Source organism: Hyposmocoma kahamanoa, unplaced genomic scaffold (genome assembly GCF_003589595.1).
Source record: "Hyposmocoma kahamanoa isolate Upper Pololo Valley unplaced genomic scaffold, ASM358959v1 63, whole genome shotgun sequence".
Classification (NCBI taxonomy): Eukaryota; Metazoa; Arthropoda; class Insecta; order Lepidoptera; family Cosmopterigidae; genus Hyposmocoma; species Hyposmocoma kahamanoa.
Genome location: NW_020653851.1, coordinates 19030306 through 19056849, shown reverse-complemented (window position 1 = coordinate 19056849; position 26544 = coordinate 19030306). Strand labels below are relative to the sequence as shown.

The 26544-nt window shown below is 37.1% G+C and overlaps 1 protein-coding gene across 2 annotated transcripts in view; it reads right to left on the bottom strand.

Moving 5' to 3' along the window:
- Nucleotides 1–26481, bottom strand: part of LOC113229992 (transcription factor Ken) — a 40422-nt gene extending 13941 nt beyond the window's left edge. Inside the window, exon 1 of one of the 2 annotated variants that reach the window (XM_026463697.1) lies at nucleotides 26210–26481. Coding sequence is in view for 1 of the 2 variants with exons in the window: in XM_026463696.1 (XP_026319481.1) it covers nucleotides 22299–22369 (71 nt within the window). In the remaining variant the exon portion in view is untranslated. Of the gene's footprint in view, nucleotides 1–22298; nucleotides 23232–26209 lie in introns of those variants that run through there. The other variant, XM_026463696.1, reaches the window with a different exon arrangement.
- Nucleotides 26482–26544: the final 63 nt, after the last annotated feature.

The following is a 26544-nucleotide window of genomic DNA, read 5'->3' as shown; positions in this document are numbered from 1 at the left end:
ATTTAAACTAAGTAGCTCCAATGTATTGGTTTAAGATATAAAATATCACAATCATTCGCTAACATCAGGTAAATGTGTGATAAGATATTGCAATCATTTCGAAGAAAGTTTTTTAAAAATCGAGTCCTTGTAGCAGTAGAGCTCCTTGCGAAAGAGTTTATCTAGGGAAGTACTACAAGCTTACCTATTTCTGCCGCCAAGTAGCAATGTGATCTTTATTGCGTTTCGGTTTTGTACCGTTTTAGTAAAAGAAATGAAAACGACATTTTTCATTTCTTTTACTAAAACGGTTTTGTACATAAACTTATTTGCCGTCTACATGTGGTCCTCAAGGACAGCATTCTCTTTGAATGCGGCAAATTAACAATCGTCATTTTTGTTTGCATATTGTACACGAATAACTTGTAAGTCGTGTTTGCATAGTATGTGAGAAAGTTTGATACAATTTTTATAAATACTGAACGTGTTGCATTGTTATTCATGAATCTATTTTGCGTTTTGCTTGCTGTGCTCCAGGTAAGGAGGCGGAACTCCTGATAATCCTTCTGTTAGTGTCGTAGAAGTCACCATACAGTAATCTAAAAGATGGATAGTAGTATCCACCTGTCTTACAGCACACTACTCCCAAAGGACCCTATAGTGGACTGTATCAATTGGTTAAAGGGTGGGTGCTAACAACGAGTGAGCAAGACCAAAGGAAACGTATTTACAGTTTAATAATTTATCGGAAAAAACGTACCTTTAGCAAAAGAAGAAAAGGCGTTAAAAACAATCACATTTAAATTTAGAATTTAAATATAAAACTTTTGACTATAAAATATATACAAAAAAGATTTGTAGTGACTGCTGCGATTCGCTACAGGCCGCAAAGACCCAAAGTCTGCAATTTTTTTAAAAACCACTGTTCATTATAATTCCATATTGAGATTCCACTCAGATTACGACAATATTCGCAATTATGGCAATGTTCGCTTTTCTGCTAAAATCTAGTTGCAATGGCAGCTGAGTATCTATAGAGTGCCATTGTAATGACAATCAGGGCATTCGTTCATTCAATCCCTAACGATCGATGCTACTATGGAAATTACTATGCATGTATTAATTTGTATTTAGATTTATGAGTAATTTTTTTATGTCAAATAATTAGTAGACTACGCTATCGACTGCCATTGACGAGCAGAATATAAAAAAATTGTAATAGGAGTTAGTGTTGTAAAAAACACGAGTCCAAAAGTCTACATTTATTAACTCGACTCAATTTTGCACAGCTGGCCTAAAATATTCACGAGTCGAGTGCTAGTCATTGGAGCACGAACTCGAGTCTTAAAAGAACTCGAGTCGTTAACTCGAGTTTGAACAAAACTCGAGTTCGAAAACTAAACTCAAAGCGACTTCCACACTACAAAGTCGCGAGGACGCCAAGCAGGGTTCAATTTTATTGAAAATTTATTAATTCCCACGAATTAAATAAAAGACAAAACTCAACATGGTGATTTATAAAAGAAAGAAGATATAACACTTAATTATATGACAGTAATTATAGCACAGTATAACACACCACGCCACAACACCGTTCAGTAGGTACTTACCCGACTCGACTCGTTACATAAACTGAGTCGAACTCGAGCACGAGTCTCTATATAAATAGACTCGAGCACTAATGCCGAACTCGAGTCTATTTGGAAACTCGATAGGTTCGTTATACAGCAATGAGTCTGTCTTTAGGAGTCGAGTCTTGTGATTTGGTGTTGAGTCCTAAAATGTAGACTCCCGGACTCGAGTTTTTTACAACACTAATGGCTGTTGAATAGTAGCTCGAAGGCTAGCCACTGATAAGCCACTAATCTTAACTTTTAGCAGAATACCAAACGGACAAAAAGAAAGATGGTGATTTTCTTAGAACAGGTACATAATTTGGAGATTTTTTGTGGATTTGTGGAATGTTACGTTTTACCTTTAACCAGACGATATAAGGAAAATAGTTTTTTTCAACGATATTGTAGGTTGTTCGCGACTAGACGGTCGTGTTAGGTATTTGGAACAAGAGGAGTGATTATACAGCAAATTTGTAAAAACCAATCTTTGAAAAATAACTTAAATATAAATATCGAGTTCTTAGGTTTTCGCGATTATTACATTTAGGAAATGAAGCTGTTTTTCCGGATTTAAATCGCGTATATTTGTTTTTTTTTCAAACAAACCAACGTTTCGGGCCCTTTATAGGTCCTATGGTCATGGTTGACTAACTATTCCACAGGCCACAGACCAATTAAAACATGTAAAGGACCCGAAACGTTGGTTTGTTTGAAAAAACAGAGATTTAAATCCTGAAAAATAGTTTCATTTCATATTTAAACATAAATAATAAATAAATAGCACATACACTCATAGTCTCGCATTTGGGAAATTTTGTATCGCGGGTGCCATGATCACATACATTGACAATCACAAATTTCATCGAAACTCACGAGAGAACTAAATGTAGGTCAAATAATTCCCCTGACCCAGGAATCGAACCCGGGCCCTCTGCGTGTCAGGTCATTATAGTAACCGTTCCGCCAGGGAGTGTGAGTGAAATTGCCACTTCTCTTTTTATTTTTACCTAACTATTATTTAATCAATTAATGTAAGTAGATGGAAAAGGTTTGGGGAAAATAATTGAAAGATTTGAAATAAAATACATAATAATATTATATAGAATAATTATTTAGATTAAATGAATGTTTTTTAAGAAAATGAATAACCATATAATACAGGTGAACGTGACCATTTACCTTCTAATTTAAGCAAACTGCACCAAATACGACTGCACCAAATATAATATTAGTTAGTCTATATAGTGCCACTTCTGGACATAGGCCTCTTATGGCTTGGGCTGTAGTAACCTTGTGGGCACAATGCGGATTGGGAACATAACGTTAAATTGCTTTGTAGATGTGTGCGATAGTTTTCTTCACCAAAAAGTTCATGGTAAATTTCAAAGTAAATTCTGGAAAATTCAGAGGGTAAGCAACAGAGAGCAGGTAGATCAAACAGTTAGACCGCCATGGATTTTACAGCAGCAAATATTTAAGGGGTTTTCAGCAAAGACGGGTAGATTTTGATTGTTCATAGCGGCCATGTAGTCGAGGCTGCTTTTGTCAAATATGTTGTTTATTTATCAATCACTAAAAACAAATCGTCATGGCAGTTACAGCGTCGAGCAACAAGCGCTAATGATAAAAAAAATATTATCAAAATGGGTGTTCTATTGTGGTAACGATTCGCCCGTAATAGACTGCCTCGAGTTCTCCTGAACACTCTCGCGGACAGGGGCAGATCTTGCGTTTTGTTGACGTACGGTCTTTTGGCTGGTGGTTCATTCAACTGATCGACTCGAAATTGACCACCAAACATTAAATGGTCGACTGGGAAGGACGACCACGTAATCCGTGAAATGGGCGCAACGCGCGCATCGTCGCCACAATAGAATACCCATTTCGACAATAAATTTGTATTATTTGCTCGACGCTGTAACTTGCCATGATGATTTATCTTTAGTGACTGAAAAATAAACAAATTTTGACAAAAGCAGCCTCAACAGCATGGCCGCTATGAACTGTCAAAATCTACCCGCCCGTAATGGAAAATTCTTTAGGTGCCAATTTGTAATGCAGAATATATCGTGTCTAAGATTGATCACGTTTTCATGATCTGTACCACCTTCGCTGTCACCAGTTACCAGTGGAGCAATGACAAGTTAATTAAATATAAGCGTAACATAACATTAGGTTGATAATTACTTTCCGAGATTGGCCGCTAATAATGTCAGTCAGTATACTTTTATGGCTATTACTATGGGTTGATTTTAATTGTTGCCTTCGAGTACAATGTGTACTCAAAGGCAATGTAAGGTATCTAGTGCTTATCAGGAAAATTGTAGCAATTATCTTTATTTTAAATATGTATTTTAATAGTTCATCTTCTTAAATTTGGGAGCTAAGTTCGTGCTCCTAGATGTCATTTTGTCTTGTCCGAAATAATTGAGTAACCAAAAATAGTTACAAAAAAAGTAGAATAAATATTAAATTTATTAAATATCACGACTTTTACTATCATGATTTTTTATTGAGAAATTACTCCACTAGTTTGTTGTAATTATTAATATAAAGGCAAAAAGATTAAAAATCAAAAACAAAGATCTGCAACAAGCAAAGAAATATTCCTAAGATCTGCTGGTTTGCTCCGTAGCTCAGTTACGGTAGTCAGGCACGGTATACTGCTGGTGCGGGTTCGAATCCAGCCGGTTGTTAGATCTTTGTTTTATAATTAATATAAAAAACTATACTTTAACATAAAATATGTGTATAATTATCAAAAATTCCTGTGTTCACTGATGTTTAAATCACTTACCGAAATTCGAATTAAAAAACATACGAAAAGTCATTAAATGGAAGCGCTGGAAGCTAATTGTGCATTATGCAAATGTGTGGCATAATGTAATATGTGGACAAAGCAATAAATCACAAAGGCAAGAGTTGTAGTAAATGATTAGATTGTGAGGTATCCAGGCCACATCGCAGCATGCTTCAGTAACATTCGGCCCTTCCCCTGCGCCCGCGCAACCGCTACAATCGCATTCGATATTATAATCTACATTCACACGCTCACGAACAGCTTTATGCTCCATTTAAAATACTGATATGATTGTCTAAATTAAATTGTCTCATTCCATCTCAAAGCTCCTTCTATGCATGCTGAAATTCGCGACAGAAACAACCCAGCACTTCGCGCCTATCAATTACGAAATGTTAATGCCGGTAATTAACCACGCTGGATGACTTTAGGATGATATAATACACATACAGAAACGAGCGTTTTGAATAATTTAATAATGAGGAAGAAGACTGAATTATGAGACTGAGAAGTGGTAATAATAATGCCGGCAGTACATGACTTCAATGACAAATACTCACAAAGGTACTTAGCAACAGGGCAGACCCCTTTACAAGCTTCTAACAGCCGCGCAAAGTATGGCAGAAAGCGATAGTGATGTCAGTCGATAGTTGTCAAACAGGAAACCGCGGGGCGCGCGTGGCAGCGATACGCCACACGCTTTGTGCTGCGGCCTTCGGTAGAAATGCTTAGTGCCCGTACAGACTGCGCACACCGACACATGCTACACCATTATGTAATGTCAGAACCACAGCAGATACCAGTTCATTCAGAATGGCGACACTCGTTTCGACTGCCTGTGGCTCATCCTAAAACGTCCTTGTCTGACGGGAACCAAATATTTTGCAGATTTCCGCATCGCTTAGTGCGTACATGTCTCAAAGCTGTTTACTATTATATGGTTAATGGGAATCTGAGTCGATAAGCTTATCGGTGATAATTTTCTTTTGCGACTTGTTATTTATTATATGACAAATAAGAAAATGCCTAAATTTGAAAAATCAATGTTGGCGTGAGTCAACAAGATTATTGTTAGTGGTAACTTTTTTGACCGATATTACAAAAAAAATCAGTAACATTGTTTGCTGAAATATCTATTTTGTTGTTTGTTAGCAGATAGAGTTATGATTCGATCCGAGTATCGTCGCATCGTTCGGGATGTCTTAAATTAAGTTGACCTTTGGCGATTGCCTGTGTGAAATTTATTATTGCATCATCGGCTTCAACATTAAGTAGGCATTTCGCCGTGTTTGGTTCGCCGGCTGGCACTGTCAGTTGTATTTATTTATAAGTGACATCGTTGGGAGAGTCTTGGGTCGAAAGCGCGAATGTGTTTTACCTTCGATGATGCTAAAATAGCTCACAGTTACACTCTCACCTTGCGTTTGATTGACGATCGATCCCTTGTGCCAGATACTTGCTAACTGACAATGCAAACAACTGCGCTGTAAACAGAGTTAGTAGACTACTCGCTCATACAATATAGAATTTGTGACGCTAAATAATGTGTTTCGAAACTGACATCGCGCTAGCAGATTTCCTCGGCAAGGAAATTCTACAGCGACGAGATACGAAGTCTAGAGAACCGCCTCGGGCGCATTTCTGCATTTTCGCAATGGTTTAAGTTCGGAAACAAATCGAGTTCGTGTTCGACATTTTGCGATCACAACGCCAGTTAGATGACTATTTATAAAGAACGTGTATAAGAAAAGGTCGGATTTGATTGTCGGCAGTCATTTGAATATCTATTGTGTTATTACAACAAATTACGATGAATTAAATCGCCTATATAGAGGCGGTTCTCACGCTGCGATATTAGTTGACCTTGGAGCAGGTTGGTGTTTTAAATCTAACTAAGTTGGTATAGATGTAGGCATTCGTTTTCATGCCTAGTTCGCTACATAAACAAGTTTATGGCTGTTGGAATGACCAAACAAACGCGCGGCAAGTAGAATCGATGAGCAGAATAAATCGCTTCCGTTTATTGGCTTGTCTACAAACGGTTAGAGGTAAACGAGTGCCGACCAAGGTCCGTTTTGAAATAGGATGGCACTTGACCTTCAGGATGAAAGTCAACATTGTTGCGCAACAAATTGCCGCGAGCCGCAGCTCTATGCTAATAAACGATGAGACACATATTGGAACCTGGTCATGACCCACATACTCATGTTCAAGGATTTCACATATTAGGTAGCCGAAGATTTCAAAACTCACTGAATTTTAAGTCGTGTTTTGACTCTTGGTTAGCGAGAACGCCAAGGTTAATTTATTATGGAATCGTTGAGACTCTGATTTACCGGAAAAAAAATGTACGTAAAACTTTTCTCTGTGTTTTTCCCGTGTTCTTTTGTTGACGTAAATGGCACGCCATACAATAAAATGTCGTTTTATGAGTCATTGTCTAGACAATCATTCTCATTTCATTCCTGGTTTAGTTTTGTAACGATGATTCTTTCTTTTTTCGATCACGCAAGAAACCTATTAAGCGTAAGCAATCAAATTTGTAATGTTGAAAGGCTGTGGAACCGGACTAGATTTTTCACCACTCCTTTCTACACATTCGACTGGTTAACTCACACATGCTTGGTTTGGTTGAGTGCGTGCACGCGGATGTGTGCTCCGCGCGCACACTGGCACAGGCGCATGCGCATGTGGTAGTGGAGCGTGCGTAGATCCGCGGGCACATTGCATAGAGGGGGGAGGTAGCGCCGGCGAGTGGACCGCGGTTACAAAACAGCGTTTTATTTCAAGGTCACTCGAGCAGTTTTTAGAAAGTTCCTTCACTAACTACTCAAGTAAATAATTTTTAAAACAAACATTTTGCGTTCCCCAAGTAAACAATGTACGCAATTAGGTGTTTAACGGGGTAACATTTTACAATACATTAAATTGTATTTTATTTTCTAATGACGAATAGCTAATTGTACGTTTCCTACATGCACTTTTATTAACTGCAGGTTGTGTTACAAAAACCGGTTTCTAAGAGGGCACGGTTGCTAGACGTTTTGCATAATTTATTAGTATCTAGTAAGGAACGCTAATAAATCTCTATTGACTTAATAATTCAATAAGAGGAAGAATATTCAAACCAATTAACGTCTCCGATACACGTTGAAAAGTGAGAACACGGTGGGGTGTCGATTAGCAAACTAGTCGTAATTTGTATTTCGTGAGGCGAAAGTGCCTGGCGAAATATGTTCCTGCGGTTTTTTTGGAATTTCAATCATTCAATTCAAGCAACTCTTGCAGAAACTCATAAAGAGACAGAACGTATTATTGATATGAAAGTGGGCTATTTTGTTTAGGTGTCGTTGGATTTTCCGCGATGAGCAATGTGATTATAGCTTTGTTTTCTTTGTCTACTTTTTCGTATACATGTTGTAATTAGTTTTGTAATTGTTTTTGTATTCACTGTCACCAAAGTGAGTAAACCATTTTCCATTTGAAATTACATTGATAACTCTCAAACAATATGCTTGCATCCACACACATTTCTTATTTCATCACGCTCACTTCCATATACGTAGCGATCTTCTCTCCATTGCCGAAATGATGAAATTTAGTCGGCTGCCATTTCGTACCGTTGCATAACTGGCCACGCTAAATTTTGCTGACAGAGAAAGTATACGAAAGGCTTTTACGTAATCCACAGACGTAACTGCTGTAGCGACTCAGTTTTGATTTCCTTACTTTTACGCCCATCACCGTTACGTGATTTTTTGGGGTAATTTCGATCTAAGTTAAGACGTTCTTTTGCAACTAAATAAGACAGATTGTACTAGCTTAAGACAACTGTGTCCATTTCTAACGCTTTGTTTACTTACTGGTGTTGAATGGCATTAATGCATAATAATTAGAAATTCAATAAGAGTGTAATTAGGAATATGGGTAAATCAGTCATTGTCACTGTTACGATTTGACCCATTTACGAAAATACGTACTTTGTTGACAAACGAACAATGGTTTCAACACGTAGTTTCTACAAAGCAACAAATAGAAGTTTCTCGGAATTTTTCCTCTTTTCAAATTTAACTACAGTCGACGCAAGTGTTAAAATTAAAAAAGGAAATTCCAATTTATCAACCGTACGTGACTGGCAAGAAGAGAACATGCTATCATGAATAATACGTAGTTTTCTGAGGATAATTTCTTGGCACTTAGTAAGCGTATAGTAATACTGCGTAAAAGGTATACCTCACTTTATGGATACAATGTACTATAGTCATAGAAAGTCTCACTGTGGTGTAGTGACGGTTCTACCTCAGCAATCTGTACTATTAAACCTGTTCTAATTGAGAGACAAAACGACAATAGATTGTATAAGCGTATAAGTTACTTAAATTGACACAACTAAATTTAATACAGAAACAACTACACGAGATACTGTACTGGTTTCTATAACGTCCTCTTAGATGTTTATGAGAGCGGTTGAAGCGAAAGTGATGTGTCATAACTGTGGTAAATGGAAGTCTGAGTCGGCTTATATCAGCGTGAGTACTTCTCTATAAACTATATACTAGTAGGTACGTGGTGTGTTCTCGGTCTTTTGTTATATCAATAGCCCATATGTGTTATAATATCCTTTCTTTCTATATTTCGAAGAGAACGGTAACAACGTCTCATGCCCACGGTGGCTTATCTGATATCTCCTTCATTGTGGCAATGTGAAAAAGTGGTATCTTTGCGATTAAGCAAAGTTGGGTTGTAACAATACAGTCTCCGTCCCAATTTCACTTATCAGGCAAGACAAATATCTTGAACGACGAAAGATAGCCGTGCAGATGAATTTGTTCCTTGTTAACCGCTTCCGTATCAACGGCTAACTTTCCGTGTCCATTGGTTTCGTAATTCGTTGATTTGAAAGTTTTGTTTTATTGCTTTCTCATCATTCGCTTTGATGATTTCTTCGGTATTATATTTGTTGTGATTCTTTTTGTTTGTTGTTATTTTATGTCTAAATTTAGGTATCTTGAATTATTACGACACTATTGACATGAAATAATGATACCGACGTAGCGTGTACACCCCAAGAATCTCTTGCGCAAAATCCCACGTGTTGATTTCTTTACTTTATAAATAACGTTCAATGTTAAGTAAGTAAGAAAAGAAATAGCATAGTTACAAACACTGAGTGTTTAGTATTTTATAGCAATACTAAAAAACACGAAGCGTGATATAAAATAATAGAACTGACCTACCAAACTACAAAAATACATTGTAGTATTTTCTTATCGGTGAAACTAGCATAGCGGTTGCTTTAATGCGCGATAGGAAAGTATTGCACACTAATAATCTTACAGAAACCGAAATTGTTGCTCTATCCTGAATATTTTTTTACCGTAGGCTTTACAATGAAACTGCGCTATGCCTCAAATATTTTAAAAGATCTGTCTAAAAGCGTACACAACCAAAAGGTACAATTTGGTTGATTGATGCTACTTATGCCTTTTCACTTTCCATTAGGTAAGATTGTGGACGAATGGTTAGCTAGCTAGCTATATTTACATATAAAGTTATGCGTGTTTGACTACCTTGTATCGTGGATTGTGTTCTTGAGCTTTATTTCTAAAATTGCACCCTGTCAATGTGCAAGCCTTTAATATTAAATGTTAATATTACAAATTAGTTATAAAATTCACAATATCTTAATTAGGATTTTACCCAAGAATAAACGCAAAATGTGTGCAATTAAAAAACTCCTGCCTTGGATTAGCCGAAGTATTCCTAATAACTCGTAAATAAACAAATGTCATTTTAATAATTTAAAAATAAATAAGGTAGTTATAAAAATGCATTTAAACCGTTTCCCTCAATTAAGTGTAGCACAGATTGCTCAACAAACTGTACATAATTTTCGAGATAGCAATCTTTCACAACAGCGGTGGCAAACAAAACTGCATGGATAAGATTATAACACATTTCTAGTAAAATTTGACCTGTAACTTTGTACTTCGTTTCGTCAGCATTTTACAGAGTCCAAAAAATATTTCGTCAACTTTTAAAAAAGTTTTTACGTTGTCTTTCTTTATGGTGTATTTAATTATTTTTCACTTTTTATTCCAATTAGAACTTTGTCGGTGGAAAGTGGAGTATATTTTATTAATAAATTATTATTATCAGTTAAAATATAACGGTAAGAGTATATACTCAAACATTCACTGTAAAAGTGGATGTGTGAGTACATTCTTACCAGAACAACTCGTCTTGAACTCGATATATTTTACATAGTATACGTACTTATATCCGGTAACAGCTACATTCTTAGTACTACTTTGCAAGTGTAAACGCGCTAGAACCGGTTTTTATAAATACGGTATCATTTTAATAGATCAAAAATATAAAATTTTACTCGTTACACATATTTTACAAGCTTTATCCGGCTCTGGATTAGGTTACACAAACCAAGTTTTCCGTTTACTAGAAAGATGCGTAAATAAACAAACATAGCGACTATTGGATTTCAATATTAAACTCACAAACATGCTTATGTTTGTTAGTTCTTTACAAATTTACCTTTAAATCTATTTCACACGTACTGTTCTAATTGGAAGTGAAAATTTTCGAATTTAAATCTTGTATAATCGTTAAGGATTCTTTATACATGACCTCGGGTGACTATAAAACATGTATCGATTCAATTAGATGAAACCTGTATAAAAAAATGTTTATATGCAAATATATGAGTTTAGCATTCCTTTTAAGTAAGTATTTACTACACATTACATGAATGTTGAAATAAAAAAACCAAATATATGCGATTTATATCCGAAATTTACATCCTATATTTAATTTTGGAAATCAAGCTATTTTTTCGGATTCAAATCGTGTATGTTTGTTTTGTTTTTCAAACAAACCTACGTATCGGATTCTTTAGAGGTTCCACGGTCACAGCTGGCTGAGGTAGTACAGTTAGTTATATGTCTAATATTAATATAAATTTTAGAAAAAAAGCAAATATACGCGATTCAGACCCGAAAAAATAGTTTCTCGCAAAAACCTAATAACTTCCTACTAACTTAATAAGTTCAATTTAAAGCTATTATATGAAACTTTTTTCAAGTCACACTACCTACGCTTGTTTGTATACGCTCTGTGTAACGAGCCAATCAAATCGTGTTATGCGAGCGGACAAAAGTACATACAATATCATTGGTTGAGAACAGTTGTAATTATGTAAAATGGATGTAGAAAATGGTATTTCATTATAATAACGCACACACTCTACATAGCCCCGCACTAGGAAAGCCCTGTGTCGCGGGTGCCATGGACACACACATAGACAACCACAAATTACACCCAAATTCACGAGATAAATTAATGCAGGCCATACAAATATTTCTCCCGGCCCGGGTTTCGAACCTCTGAGTGGCAGTACGGCATGGTAATCGTTCAGCCACAGAGGCAGTTTTATTATAATAAATCATAATGAAGGTTACATTTTTGCTCATACCCTACATCTCCAACACATGTCTCGCCAACATATGTATCTAGTAGCAGTAGAGCTCTTTCACTCACATTACTGCGTTCAAGTTTTGGAACGGTTAAGGGTGCTGGTGAAATTTTAGGCACATGGGACTTGTCAACTTACGTCTCAGGGTGACGGGCGCTAAGCAGTGTCCCTCAGTAGTGCGATTCACGTAAGTTCAAGCTATCAAAATATCGTTCAAGTTACGTAGTCGTTCGATCAAAGTCCTATCCAAAATGGGTTCACGTATCACTTGAATGAACGTTGATATCAGTAGAATCGAAACGTAACGACTAATGAACGACATCTTGGATTGTGAAATTTGACATTTAGTCGTCGAAAGTCTATTGACAGAACTGTCAAATTTTTTGCAGAATAACTATGACTTGTCGTTTAGAGTCAATTTAAGTTCGATTCATATACCAGAATGCGCTTTATCGACATTTGGATCGTACGACTTTAAAATTGGACTCGTTGACGTACACTGTCACACGTTAATACGAAAAGCAGTTCAACGACCAAATCGTTACGATATCGTAACGGTTTGATTACGTGAATCACTCCCCTGAGGGTACAATCTATGTCTGTCAGTCTAACAACACCTAGTACAACCGTTCAGAAACCTCCAATGAGCGCTAAATTGCCGCGCAAAGCGCAAGGCTATATTTCGGAAGATTACTTCTCGTCAGACCAGGAAGACAGTGGTCTGTCCGGGTCTGTAAAGTTAAGGAGCAGTCCATTAGTCCAAAAATTCAATTTCAACAAGACATATCAGATCGCCTTATAATGATGCTTTCCAGCCTAAACCTACGTCCAAAAGTCCAATTGTAGATATCATTATGTCTAGAAGTGACAATTTTACTGCACGTCAAGGGCTAAATTTGCCATTGAAGAAAGCTAATACTTCCTTCATGAGAGACGTCTATAGGAGTCCATGTTACGGTACTTTGTATCAGCCAAAACAGATGGATATTATAGATCAGAGGCCTGAAGCAATAATGCTCACAGATATTTCAAGTCTTTAAGACACGCTGCTTGACAATCGTTATAAGGTTTGCCGATGGCAGTACCTGTACAGGGAGAAGACTTCCGGCTTCCATTTATTGCTCCTTTACGTCACCTTTTATTGCATCACCTATAAACATCACATTGTTGAGCATGTGTCTCCGATTAAGGGAAGATAAATTTCGAGGGTCTTTTAGAAAAATATTAAATATAATCCATAATTTGTAATATAATTAATAATTTGCTTACCAATGACGTAAATATATATAATCTGACAATATTACTATATTATTTTGATTATCAGATGTAACCGCAGTCGATACCTCTTTCTCTTTCTCGAAATTTTTTCTGTGTGTTCGATCTTTGTATTTATAACAAAACTGGTGGAGTTACTTCATAAAAAAAATCTTTATAAATACATTTGATCGAAAAGCGGCGTCTGCGTCAGTTGTAATACCTGTAAAGGTATCGGCTGCGGTGAAAAAGTTATTCAAAAGTCTCACACTAGATGTCACTAGCGGCGACGAATGCCGAAACAAGATCAACAAACAAAGATCTATAATAAAAACACAGGAGAATTTCCACGACTCGGTAACAGATCCGTGGCTGAGTTGGCTAGAGCAAAACGACGGTGCAGCATAGCCGTGGGTTCAAGGTCGACGAAAATTTTACTGTGTGCTCGATCTTACGAATTTATTTATTATAACAAAAATAGTGCAGTTATTTCACAAAAAAATCACATAATATGCATATCATATAAATACATCTTATTTATGTAATAGAAAATTTTCCAAGAAATAAATCATATAGGTACATGTAGGAAGTGTCTGATGGAATTTGTTATAAATGATACCGATGGTCTTTCGAAGGTTATGTGGTGATCTCAGAGAACTTATTATCATTGAAGTTACTTTGTAGGAATTAGATTTAACTTATATTATAAATTGCTTGTTTTAAATGGAAATTGTAAAATAGATAAAGCTGATAGAGGTGTGAACAATCTATGATAATAATGAGTCGTAGTTTTAGTAAACATGAATAAGCCCAAATTTTCCAATCATGTGCATGATAGTACAACAGTTATCTAATGTTATTTTATTTTCCGATTTTTTTATGTGATACCGTCACTTGGACGGCACAAATAAGTCACACACAGTCCATAACGGTTACAGGCCAAATCGCAAAGATCTTACGGGCACTGCCACTGCGCCCATCTGTCTGAGACATAAGTTGCCAAAATTTGTTGAAAAACATTTGAAGTTTAATAACAAGACAACGTTAAAAGCAGTAATTATTGGAAATTTTATTGTACACGAAAGAGGTTGCGTATTATTACGTCTTACGACTTTTTTACGAGAACTAGTCCTTAAAAACAATATGTTCAATTGTTTTTGTCGCACGCAACACAGATTTCAACAATAAATAATTTAACCATAAAATATAATGAGTAACATAGGTTTGTATTAATATCCAACCGAATAATTACGTAAGTTGATAGCAAACACAATGAGACGCGAGTGTGTTTTAAGAGGAAATATTCAACGCAATAAAATACATGAAGGAACAGGGATAAAAACAATTTTAACTGCGTACGAGTTTAAATTGGACGATGATACAACGCGTCTTTCTCTAAAGTGCCTATTCTATTGGATCATGCTGTAACTGCCTGCTGAAACCACGGGTGAGTCACAATGGCGTTCCGTTTTGCGCAATATTTAGAATAGATGCTTTCTATGGTCGCGTACGAGGTTCTAACACTAAAATTTATAGCTTTTATGATAACATGGCGTAGAATGGAAACATTTTTGAGGTGTATTTTATTTACTGCCTGTCGACAATAATTGGACCACAATCTCAATTGATAGTAAGTGACGATGAAGTCGAGAATGGAACACGCTTGTTTGAAAGTTGCCGCGTGTTATGAATCAATGATAAACAACTAACAGCACCCGTAAATTTTGAATTGTAATTGTAAATAATTTATGGAAAATTAAAGCGACAAGTGTGATTAAAGAAAATATATTAAAAAGTGCGCAGCCGTTCTTGCAATAGTGCCAACGCCTCTTATCAAATTTTCAGTCATAATAGTAACTGACCTACCCGTACGGCGGTATTTCGCTAAAAATACATTGACGTGAAACGTGTGCTTGCTTTCGTTCACGAACATTCCGTTTTAGTGTTATAGGGTTTATTTATACGGTCGTGTGAGTGTGAATGTAATGCTCACACACGTGCGAGTGTTCTCGGTTACGCTTTGGGACTTGTGAGAAATTGTGCGCGTGTGTGATTGGATCTCACACTCGCTCCCGTATTCCGGATGTGAACGCAGATTTGTAAGCCACTGAATGTACTAGACCAAATTGATAGCTTTATGCGTTACCTACGAACTAGCGAACTATTCATTGTGTGGCCGTGTGCCAAAAGTACGATGGTGTGCAACTTATTGTTTGAAAGCCTTGACGCTTCAACTTATTTTATAACTTGTCGGACATGGAATTGCCTATAAACATGAAAACAATTAGAATTTACGCCTAGATGGGAACTTTATTGCTCCTCACGACAACAGCACATAATTAATTTATTGACTTGGTCAAGGTTCAGGAGCTGACATTGAAAATGTGACTGGTGTTGACTCTGATGCACTTGCAATTAGTAATAAAGTTCTTAACGTGTTATAGGCATATAAATATAAAGTAAAGGAAGTGCGCAATAAAGGAAAACGAAATATCCTTGTAATTAACACTAGTATAGATTGATATAGGAAGGCCCTATCGAAAGCATTCGACTAACAGTGATAAATATTCAACGCAAGGGTAACTGCGTAATAAAACTAATAGACCAAAACATGTGGCCTTTGAGACTTCTAAGAACATTAAATTATATCATGATGAAAACATATATTCGATGCCTTTTTAATTTTATTGACCTGACGGCCTTACGAAAGTATGTTTTTGGTTTTAGGTAAATACGAAAGCGGAAGTGATTAGACTCTGGCGCACCCGTATTGAAGAAGAACTCGACGGTGAAGGACACAGGATCGAAGACGAGAACTCCACAGGCGGACCAGTGAGGAGGATGCGAGAACCCTAATCGGATCTGCGGTTTGTTCGTGTGCGTAACCGTTTGAAAACCAAACGCGAGTCGCGCGTGCGTGTGAGCATTGCGTGTGCGCAGACTAGCCGATAACAATAAACTATTTCCGAAGTGACCCAGTTCCAACGTCCTTCGGTAATTGGTGCCGTGAACGGGAATAAGAAAGGGCTGGAATTTAATTTTGACAGCAGCCATTAAAATTGTATTGTACCTATACGTACACAATGATTTCTTTGTGGCGATGAGCTAACTGCCAGTCCTTGTTACACGTTCAAAGTTTTTTATGGCCCTACCTAAAATAGCAAGGCTTTTTCGACCTTGAGTCATTCAATGTTAATAGTGGCACCTTCAGAAATTGAATTCAAATTGGTCCACTCTTTTTTGCAGGTAAAATTTAAGGTTGTGATGTCATTGAAACAATCGCATATTCTACGGATAGACTGTCTAATTGAATTGGAGCTCGTTAAGTGTGTTAATAGAGAGCGGCAGTTGCGTTCGGGGTGATAAAGGTGCATTAAAATACGATTTAAAAATAATTAAACCTGAAAGAAAAGATGTCAGCGGGCCTCTCTACGGTCGCTGTCCAGATAGTTCGGCAGTTTCACAATTACTTAACGCTATTGACGCCTATCGGCCCTCTGATAACACTTTTTAATTCAGTTCAATGTCGAATGTAACGCGATGTAGAAATTCATTGAACGATAAATTGGAGACGTTCTCTGTTGTCAGGACCGTACCGCTGGCTAATTTTGTGCTTCTTGGAATTGTTTATGTAGACGAAGGAATAAATGCCGATTTCGAAATCGTATTGAGTAGGTGCACATTACTTGTGTTTCGGGTTTTAGAAATATTTGCGTCTGTACGCTGTAAACCTAGTTTCTGAGAACACAGCTATGTTTTAAAGCAAAGTTATGACGTATGTTGAAATATTCTGGGAAAATTTCTGCTTGGAGGGTTTCATTCGTCAGTGTTTCTCTTAAAACTGTTTGAGCAACAAACCGTTAGGCAATTATTGGATATGATATGCATGTACATTCGTACACTTTGAAATCATAGACAATGTATTGGTATGTTGAACAAGTACTGCTTTCGAGTTTGTAACTATATCTTGCTATATTTACAATTGTTTCACTCCCCACTTAAATGTCGTAATTCCAGTTTCTCTAATACTAATCATCAATAACAGACAAGTTTATAAAGAGAACAACATTCGCAATAGGTTACAAAATGACGGAAGATTTGCATTTTTTTCCCCCTTGCAACTTTATAAAAACTGTTCTAATTACATTGAATTAATAAGTTCATAGTATTTACTACGTTTTACCAGGAAACTGGAGTTTACTAGACAATTGAATCATAGCGTGACCTGTTTATAAGTTGCATTTAGTTGCGGTCAGTATAGACCTAGGAATAAGGGAATCATTTTGAATATGACTTGAGTCACGTAGAAGCGTTTAGCTATTTTTTCATTGTTCGACTAAATCTCATGGAAAGTAGTACTGTAAGTGTCTGTCTGTTACTTCTGAGGGATTTAATGATGTGCTAGGCAACCACGTCGATTACTTGGTCTTATAGTTGGGAATTCCCTGTGCTATGAGTACCAGTGCAACGGGGCAAATGGAACCTCCTCATCTAGCGCTCACAGTGCGAACTAATTTTAGTAGTAGGAGAGCTCCTTGTGAAAGAGTTCGTCCACGTAAGTACTGCCACCTTGCCTATTTCTGCCGCCAAGCAGTGTTAGCATTACTGCGTTCAGGTTTTGACGGGTAAGGGTACCGGTGAAATTACAGGCACATGGGACATGTCAACTTATGTCTCAGGGTGATGGGCGCAGTGGCAGTGCCACTCAGATCTTTGAGATGTAAAGCTCTGAGTGGCACTGCACTTGTTATGGACAGGCGTGTAGCTTACCATGAGGCACACCATTTGTTTGTCCCATCACTTGATATTATAAAAAAAAACTATTAGCGTATAGAGTTCGCCAAATACGGAAGAAAATTTCGATGTAATGATATCAAGTGATGGAAAGAACAAGTCGTGAATCTGGTGGTAGGCGACACACCTATTAATAACAATTGCAGTGCCACTCAGAGCTTCAAATCGCAAACATCTGAGAGACACTGCCACTGCGCCCGTCATCCTGAGATATAAGTTGACAAGTCCCATGTGCCTGTAATTTCACCAGCATATTATCGCTTGGCGGCAGAAATAGGCAGCAGTACTTCCTTGAACAAACTTTTTCACACTTAGCATCTGTTGTGAATAGGGATACAGTTCGCAGATAGGTCTACTCATCGCTACAAATTGTTATAAGTAAGCTCCCATTGGTACATTTTTAGTTAAATACCTTTTATGCGTGTCTTTATAGTTAGTTATAGGATAAATATTATGGTCTTTGTCATAACTGCAGAACCGCCTTTAGCGCCCAATAACACTGTTAGAAACAAACCTTTAAAATTAAATATATTTTAGATCAGGTGAGACTTTGTGTTTTTTTGTATAACATCAAGTGACAGTGGTCTTCAGTAACACGTCTGTTCATAACTGTTGCAGTGCCACCCAGAGCTTTAAACCGCAAAGATCTCAGGGGCACTGCCACTGCGCCCGTCATCCTGATACAAGTTGACAAGCCCTATGAGCCCGTAATTTCACCGGTACCCTTACCCTTCAAAACCGGAACGAACAGGAATGCATACATTATTGCTTGAATGCAGAAATAGGTAAAGTGACTGAAGTGGCAGTACTTCTCTGGACGATCTCTTTCACAAGGAGCTCTGTTGCTACTGAGTTATCAAAATGAGCAAACATTATAAATGTTTCTAATATTTATGAGATAATAGCTAAAGGGATGACATAATGTATATTTAAGCGGAATCTATGGAAGCGCTATTTGTGCCGATGCCCTAGAGTTGGGGTTTTAAGTGTCCATACCTAAATATGTCCCTGTATGGCTTGATAATTTGAATAAAAGCAAACAGCCCTTTAATTAGACTAAATAAAGATGGAAAAACTAGTTTAGTTGCGCGTGTAAGTGATAAATTGTGGAATTCTCGCACACGGAAGCTTGGTAACGTTGTTATCGTCGTAATATTTTTATTATTTGTTTATTTCATTGTATTGTTGTTTATGCGAAACTGATAATCTCGTTTCGACGCATTAAGTTTTGATGTAAAATATTAAACGTTAATTGATTTATTTAGGCGCATTGAGTGGACATACGTCATAGCCAAATTATCAACAATCAATATATTTAATCATGTTGTTAATTAATCACAAAATATAGTAGTTATGGCAATAAGTTATTAGCCTTTTTGACAGCGTTGCAAGGCAGAGACTATGCCTGAGAATTATGACACGAACTTTGTTCTGAACTACGCAAAAATGGCGCGCTAAGAAAGTTTTTCCTACTCACCAAACGAATTTTGCCCAAGTTTCAGTAAGATATTACGAAGTAAATTAAAAGTTTAATTTGATTTCTTGCTTAAACTTAGACACAGTTCGTTTTGTAAATACGAAAATGCTTAGTTAGCCATTTTTTCACCGACTTCAAAAACAGGAGGTGGTTTTCGACCGTATTTTTTTGTATGTGTTACGCGATAACTCCGGATTTAGTGTGATGATAATCCGGATCATTTGTGAACCGATTTTGATAACTCTTTGTTTGCTGGAAAGAGGGTACCTCGGTATTGGTCGTATTTAAATTTGAAGAAAATGTTCCACCTGTACGGGTGGTAAACTAGGGGATGAATCCGGTTTCGCGCACTTTCCGGTAACCGATTTCAATTAAACTTGGCAAATAGATGTAGGTAATTCCAGAAACTTTTGAGATCGCTTTTTTTATAAAAAAAGTTACAATTATTCTTAGTCCAATCAAACTTTTATACATCTCAGCCCATATTAGGCTGTGGTCGTGACATGTCTCTTTTGCTTCCCTAGTCTTAGCACACACGATCGTTTATTCTCTTGATCTGACCTTTTTTAAGGATATCCTCAATCTGATCGAGATTATCTTCACTGAGGTCGACCTTCGTATTTTAATAGTTTGTAGTTAACATTTTAACGAATTTTTTTTTAGTTTCGTGAGTCGAACAGTCGACCACGCGTTTGTGGTAATTACTGTTATAATATTTAAGATCTATTTATGATTGCCAAATAGAAGCAAAACATACGAAAAAGTGGATTTTTTATTTATGCAGAAAGGCTTTAATAATTATTTACAAAACTATAATAAGAATTCACTTCGGAGCACTATCCAGAACGAATTTACAAAAATTCATTTGTTAACCCCTTCAAGTACATTATTTAAATTGTACCGCATATAAAAGTTGTCACTGCATTTCTTTGTGCTGTAGTGCTTATATTAATAAATAAACGTTTAGAATTTTGATTTTGTCAGTATGTTGTCGATATTTAGAAGCAGCAGATGAGATTGATACTATGATTATTAATATTATAAATAGCGAGAATTTACTTAATATTAATGAGTTACATTAGCGTAATTATTATTTTTTGTTTGTATGTTCTTTATTATTATTATTATTTTATTTGTTTCTTTGTAACTTGTAATGTATTTGCCTAGGTGATGAATGCCGCGCCGCTAGCAGCTTAGACTAAATTTTTTAAGTATAATGAATGTCAAGATGTTTGACCACCACGATATTCAATTATTTTTGTGAAAATACTCCCACTACTTTGTGTTAATAATGATATCAGGCTTATATTTAAGTTTTTCAGAGAGGCTGTAGGCGGCAGTTACACAGAAAGCATTGGGAAATTATATAGCAATGTAAAGCCCGTAGTTGGTTTTTTGAGTGAAACTGGGTACTCCGTACATCATATTATTCTAATATTTTATTTTACGGTAAGCTCTCTTATTGTCTATACGGGTTAGAACTGATTCTATCGGGAATCGAACCTGGCTCTTTCATCGGTTCAGTGCAAATCGTTACTTCACCGAGGTCGTCAAAAACTATATACATTAGAAAAATAACGGAAAAATTTAAGTATACTTACTAGATTATTCGAAAGTCCCGTTATTGGAATAGAAGTACTTAATCTAGTCAGATATTCGATAAAGAGATAGAGATACGATACATTAAAGGTATTTTTTTAAATAAATAAATAAAGGCGAAAATCAGAATCTAATCGTGTTAGTAACATACACAGTGTTATCGCGTGATATTAGTAATTCTACGTAGATATTGGCTGCGAACCTTTAATTTTTTAAATTTGATACTATCTACGCATCATTCTTGTTTCAATACATATTAACTCGAAATCAAGGTCGGTATTTCGTCGAAACATTGTAACAGTTGAAATGGCCTTATTTACTATATAAAATTAGTTTTTTTGAATGTTGCTAGATGATGTGTATTCCGCCTTAAAAGTCCAAAATGTTTATTTCCTAATTTCGGATTGGATTTCGGCATATTTTCGAATATTTCTTTATTTAAACATTTAAAATCGTTAATTTGTTTATTTTTAAAATAAACCCGTAATGTTCTTCATTAAAAAAATTAAATGAGTTTTATAATGTTTTGTATCTGTTGCGTATATCTTTTAAATAGTTACATGTGAGTTGTTTGACCACGAATCGATTATTAAATTGTATAATTGAAGATGCGTTTCTGACATATATTAAGGACTATTAGTTTAAATTTGTGGTTTATTCATAAACCGTAATTGATATTGTATTTACCTAATCCAAAACATTATGTTCAAAATTCGAATAATATTTATTACACAAAAAGGTATATGCAACAGCTAACTTTTACTATTGTGAAATTATTCTGAGTTAGCAAGTTGAATCGAAATCTAATTTTATGCAAGAGCAATCAAAAGTGAAATTCGAACTGAAACCATACCAGTGTTAACAGTCGCAAAGTTGCCTACTTGTAATTTCATAATATTTAATGAAATTTATCAAGGTATTTCGAAGAATTGGTTTAATGTTTTAGGTAATTAAGCACTAATGCATTAGCCTGTCGAATACGAGCGAAACTAGCCGCGGAAAAGCGGCGCATAGTTCATACGCTGAGCTCAGTGGATTTCGCAAACCACCATCTAATGTGAACCTATTAACCTCTTCGACGAGCGAGCCTCGAGGCGAAGGCGAGAGGCGGATGGAGCGCACACGGCGTTCATTAGACACAAGGTTGTGCCGACCATCGGCCATCCCACCGCATGCGCCACCATCCACCGGCCTCTCCTCTTCCGCGGCCCGCGCCCCTTGCCCCTGCACTCACTACCTACTGTCCCACCCACTCGCACACAAAATAATAGTAAACAAACCAAAACATACCTCGCCAACTGCAAAGCATTTCTATTCACAAGCTCATTGTAGAAATTCAAAAGAATGTTGCTATCAAACATTATTTAGCACTATATCACAGCCATCTTTTCCACATAAAAATATAGAAAACAAACAATCCGCGGCACCAACGATCACAGGATAACACAACGTCCGATTCTAGGCACGTCCGTGCGCGAGCGACGTCAAATTAAACTGGCCCAGTCAAAATGACGAAAGTGAAAACATCGCACGCACGGAAAAAAAGGTTGGCGGCGGCTCAGTCAGTGTACAGTCCTTGCAGGCCACCTCTCGCGCCGGCTCCAGTGACACACTAACTGCGAGCGCGCGCATCGCCCGTCGCCTATATAATGAAGCGCTTGGAGGCTCCGACATCAAACGCCACAGGACGGCACAAAAAGAAGATGCCTCGCAACGGTACGGTAGCTAGGAAAGATTTAACACAAAGAATAGCGACACGTGGGCGCGTGTGCGTGCACGTGCGAATGTCGGTGTGCGCAGAGATAGGCGGCGCAGGAAACTCCGTTCTCTTCCACTAGGAAAGACCTTGGATTCAAATCGGCACGTTGCAATGTATACCACCATCGCCTACGCCGCTGTTACCTACTTGATGGAGTCAGCGGAATAAACGATGCTTCCATATAAAGTGTTTATTTTAAACATGATCTTGTTGATACTATAAATCTTTCTAATATGGGAAGCGAAACAAAACAAATGTCAGCAGGTTGAGATCAAATATTAACCTAGTTAATAGTTAATGAGTAAAGCAGATAGCTTTATTGTTATAACAAGCACAAGCATGACCGAGTGGACAAACAATAATTACTGTCGATGACGACGATGATGCAATTGAAGCTGATAATGGTATTAGCAATTTGACACGTATTTGGCGTGGGTGGTCGGAACCTGGTGGCGCAATTGTACCCGGAGAAGTCAGAAACTGGGTCATTAGAGAACTTGCTAATATGCTTGTTATTACCAGCCGAAGTAATGAGTGAACAACTTTCATTAACATGAGAAATGAAATCGCTTTCCAAGAGAAAGAAACTCATAGCGTTTGACTTGTAATTTAAACCAATCACTTTGTGATTGAAATGTGAGCACATGCATTGAATAATACGAAACTGACTACCTGTGTATCTTATTAAATTACTTTAATACTTTTAAATCCAATTAATTTTAGTTTTGATAGCATAAAATCAATCTAAATTCGTAATAATAGAATACAACAAGGAAAATATTACGTGGTACAAAGCAATTGATACGGCATTAGGTGGCACACTCAGTCATATCATAAAAATATTAATGTATGTATAAAAACAGTAGAAGCAAAACCAGCTTGTTGCTTAATAACACATTGTAGCGTTAATGCGACGCGGCGCGGGCGCAAGCAACTCGATCCGTTTTCGTAACAGCTTTCCACTTTCATTTCCTCAGCCTCATTGTCTAATGAATGCTCAGATTGGATAACTCGGGGAATTTCTTAAAAAGATACTACTTACATAAATACTGAAGGCTTGTGTGAGAATTATCTTAATTGTCTCTTGTTTTTGACTCTTAATTTAATTAAAAGTGTTGTTATTGAAACTTTATTTTGCAATATAGTGAGAGGCTCCCATGGTGATCATAATGTGTTGTTCTTTTGTTTTTCTTTGCTTGAGAGGGTTTTTGCTGTGAATATTGACGAGTTTTATGACATGTTTAATGTTATTCTCGATAATTTTGATGCGGAAACACGATATCATTAGAAGGGTATCTATAGTCGATATTGTCTATTAGCCATTACTGAACTGGCATTGTGGAGAACTATCCCATTTATCACACTATTAGTAACAGGCCTTTTCATACGTATTGCAGAACAATGGTCTATTCATGGTTTTGCAAAATGCCCTCTCTATGAACTAAATACTAGTAATAATGTGAAATATGAACAATTGAACCTTGTGCGCGGTTGTAAACAGTTTTTCACTTTCATTATACGCTTGATTAGAGATTTTCTGGTGGGCTGTGGTTGATATATAGTAGCTGATGTTATTAGGTAATTTGATGTTAAAGTGAAAGTAAAATATTGTGGCTACGTATTTTGGTACTTTTGTTCAATTCAAAAAACACTGCAACCATTTTTGGAAACCTTCAAGACTAGGTAACATTTAGGTAAACAGTTTGTACAAAGTTTGAAACGGGACTAAACTTTCAATTATGAGTAATGATAAGTATATATATCAAAGTTTTAGGTTTTCGCGATTGCTGCACATTGGGAAATGATATTATTTTTTTGGATATAAAATCGCGTATGTTTGTGTTTTCAACGGTCACCCGAAAACTTGGCTTTTTCGAAAAAAACAAATATTTGCGGTTTAAATACGAAAAAAATAATTTAATTTTCAGATGATATATCTTTACTTTCCAATAAAACCGTGAAGCGTAAGTCGTATAGGTTCTTATAAGTAAAAGACATTACGAAAACAATGGTTACCGAACATACCTACATCTTTCTACCTTAAAAAGTTTGTGAAATCAGGATGAAGTCATCCGAGATACGTCTGTAGACATCTGTCCAAAACTTTCTCAACATTTCACCGGGCGAAAGTTAAACCAAAATGCATTGTACTTTTGTTACTAGCGAATCACGATCTTTATCACAAATCCTGACATTTGTCGCGCCCCCTCATATTCGCCTTTGAAATGAAAGTACTTGACTGTTAAGTACTATGTTTTATATTCAACAACATTTTTCTACATTCAGTCATCTCTAAAAAATTAAGGCTTCATTTAAGACACGTATGAAAGACAGAAGTCCGTTCAAGGTCAACAAATTATAAACTTATTCTTGAACAATACAGATAATAGATGTAGCTAAATGAATAACATGTTTCTTTACGAATCGCATGTCTCGTGTTAAGAAATCCATTAAAATTAATCAAATTGATTTTCAACCGATTGCGGTGTTCTCAACCGTCTATTATATATTATTGAGTATCACATTGCGTACCATTGCGATTGGTTTCGGTTATCTCTGTTACGTGTCGGTGGGCTATAGCCTGCGTGAAAGTGTTCCGATCGAACCAATCGAATGTAATGCATCCGCATCTACCATTGCATCCGTCACGATCGGCCCTGGCTGCCATTTATTAATATTAAACGAAAATTCGTTATCCAACTAGCCTTGGGCCGCGTTCCTTTCAGTTCTACTTAATGATGACAGTTGCTTGAAACGTGCTGTTTGTAATGGGACCAACTCAATGACCGTACACTGTGGTCACGGAGACTGCAAGGTTTTTCCACTAATGCCTGTGAACGGTTCGCCGGCAATGGAATGCAAAGCTTACGAGCATGATTTTCTGTCACGGCTCGACAAAGTCATTAATGCAGTCCACAGCGAAAAGATGCAAGGTTTCAATCATAACAAATTAAGGTACCGCCAATGTTCAACTTTCGAAAGAAAATTCGACATGCCGAAGGTTTTGTAATAGTTATTGAAAGCGCTCGTCAAGCGAGGCTCGCGCAGAAGTCGAAAGTGAGACCGAGAGGTTGCGCAGGCGCGTTACGAAGTTTTTATTGTTGGCCGCGCGCGAAATCACTTGAAAGTTGTATTGTCCTTGGATATTTCACTTCTTTATTTGTTGCGTTTCCGACACCCGAACGAAGTTCAGTCACTGACGTTAGTAATAGATCACTTTGCGTGTGCTGATGCCATTAGGTCCCCTTCACTGCAATCTCTAGCGATTAGATAGATTTGTCACGCGGGATACATCCCGCGTTCAGCTCTGTGGTATTTATTCCGGTTAATGCCGCTCTATTTACGATTATAGCTACGCAGCTACGATTTCAGGATGGTCTCGATGTTCACGTGCAAGTACGTACTTACTAGGACTGCTGAAAAGTTTGAGGAGAAATCTTACCGAGGGACTACGCTAGGTGCGACTCCGATATCGTCGGAGCAATCCAGGGTGTCGGTGTGCGCGGGAGCGCACGCGGCGGCTTCCTGGCGCTTGCGCCACTTCCCTGCTTGCGACACGCTTCCTCCGGGAGAGTGCGAGGCCGCGCGCGAGTTCCGCGCGCTAATTGCACAACTGTTATCGGCGAATTGCTCAATGGTTCGACTTTCACTGAAACAGCTTGTAACTGGTAACTCAATCCAGGGTGTAAGCACTATGTGTTCACTGTAATCCGGGCACAGTCACAAGTTCGCGGGAGGTAGGTACGCGTGCGTCGGCGCGACGGCGCTGCGGGCCGC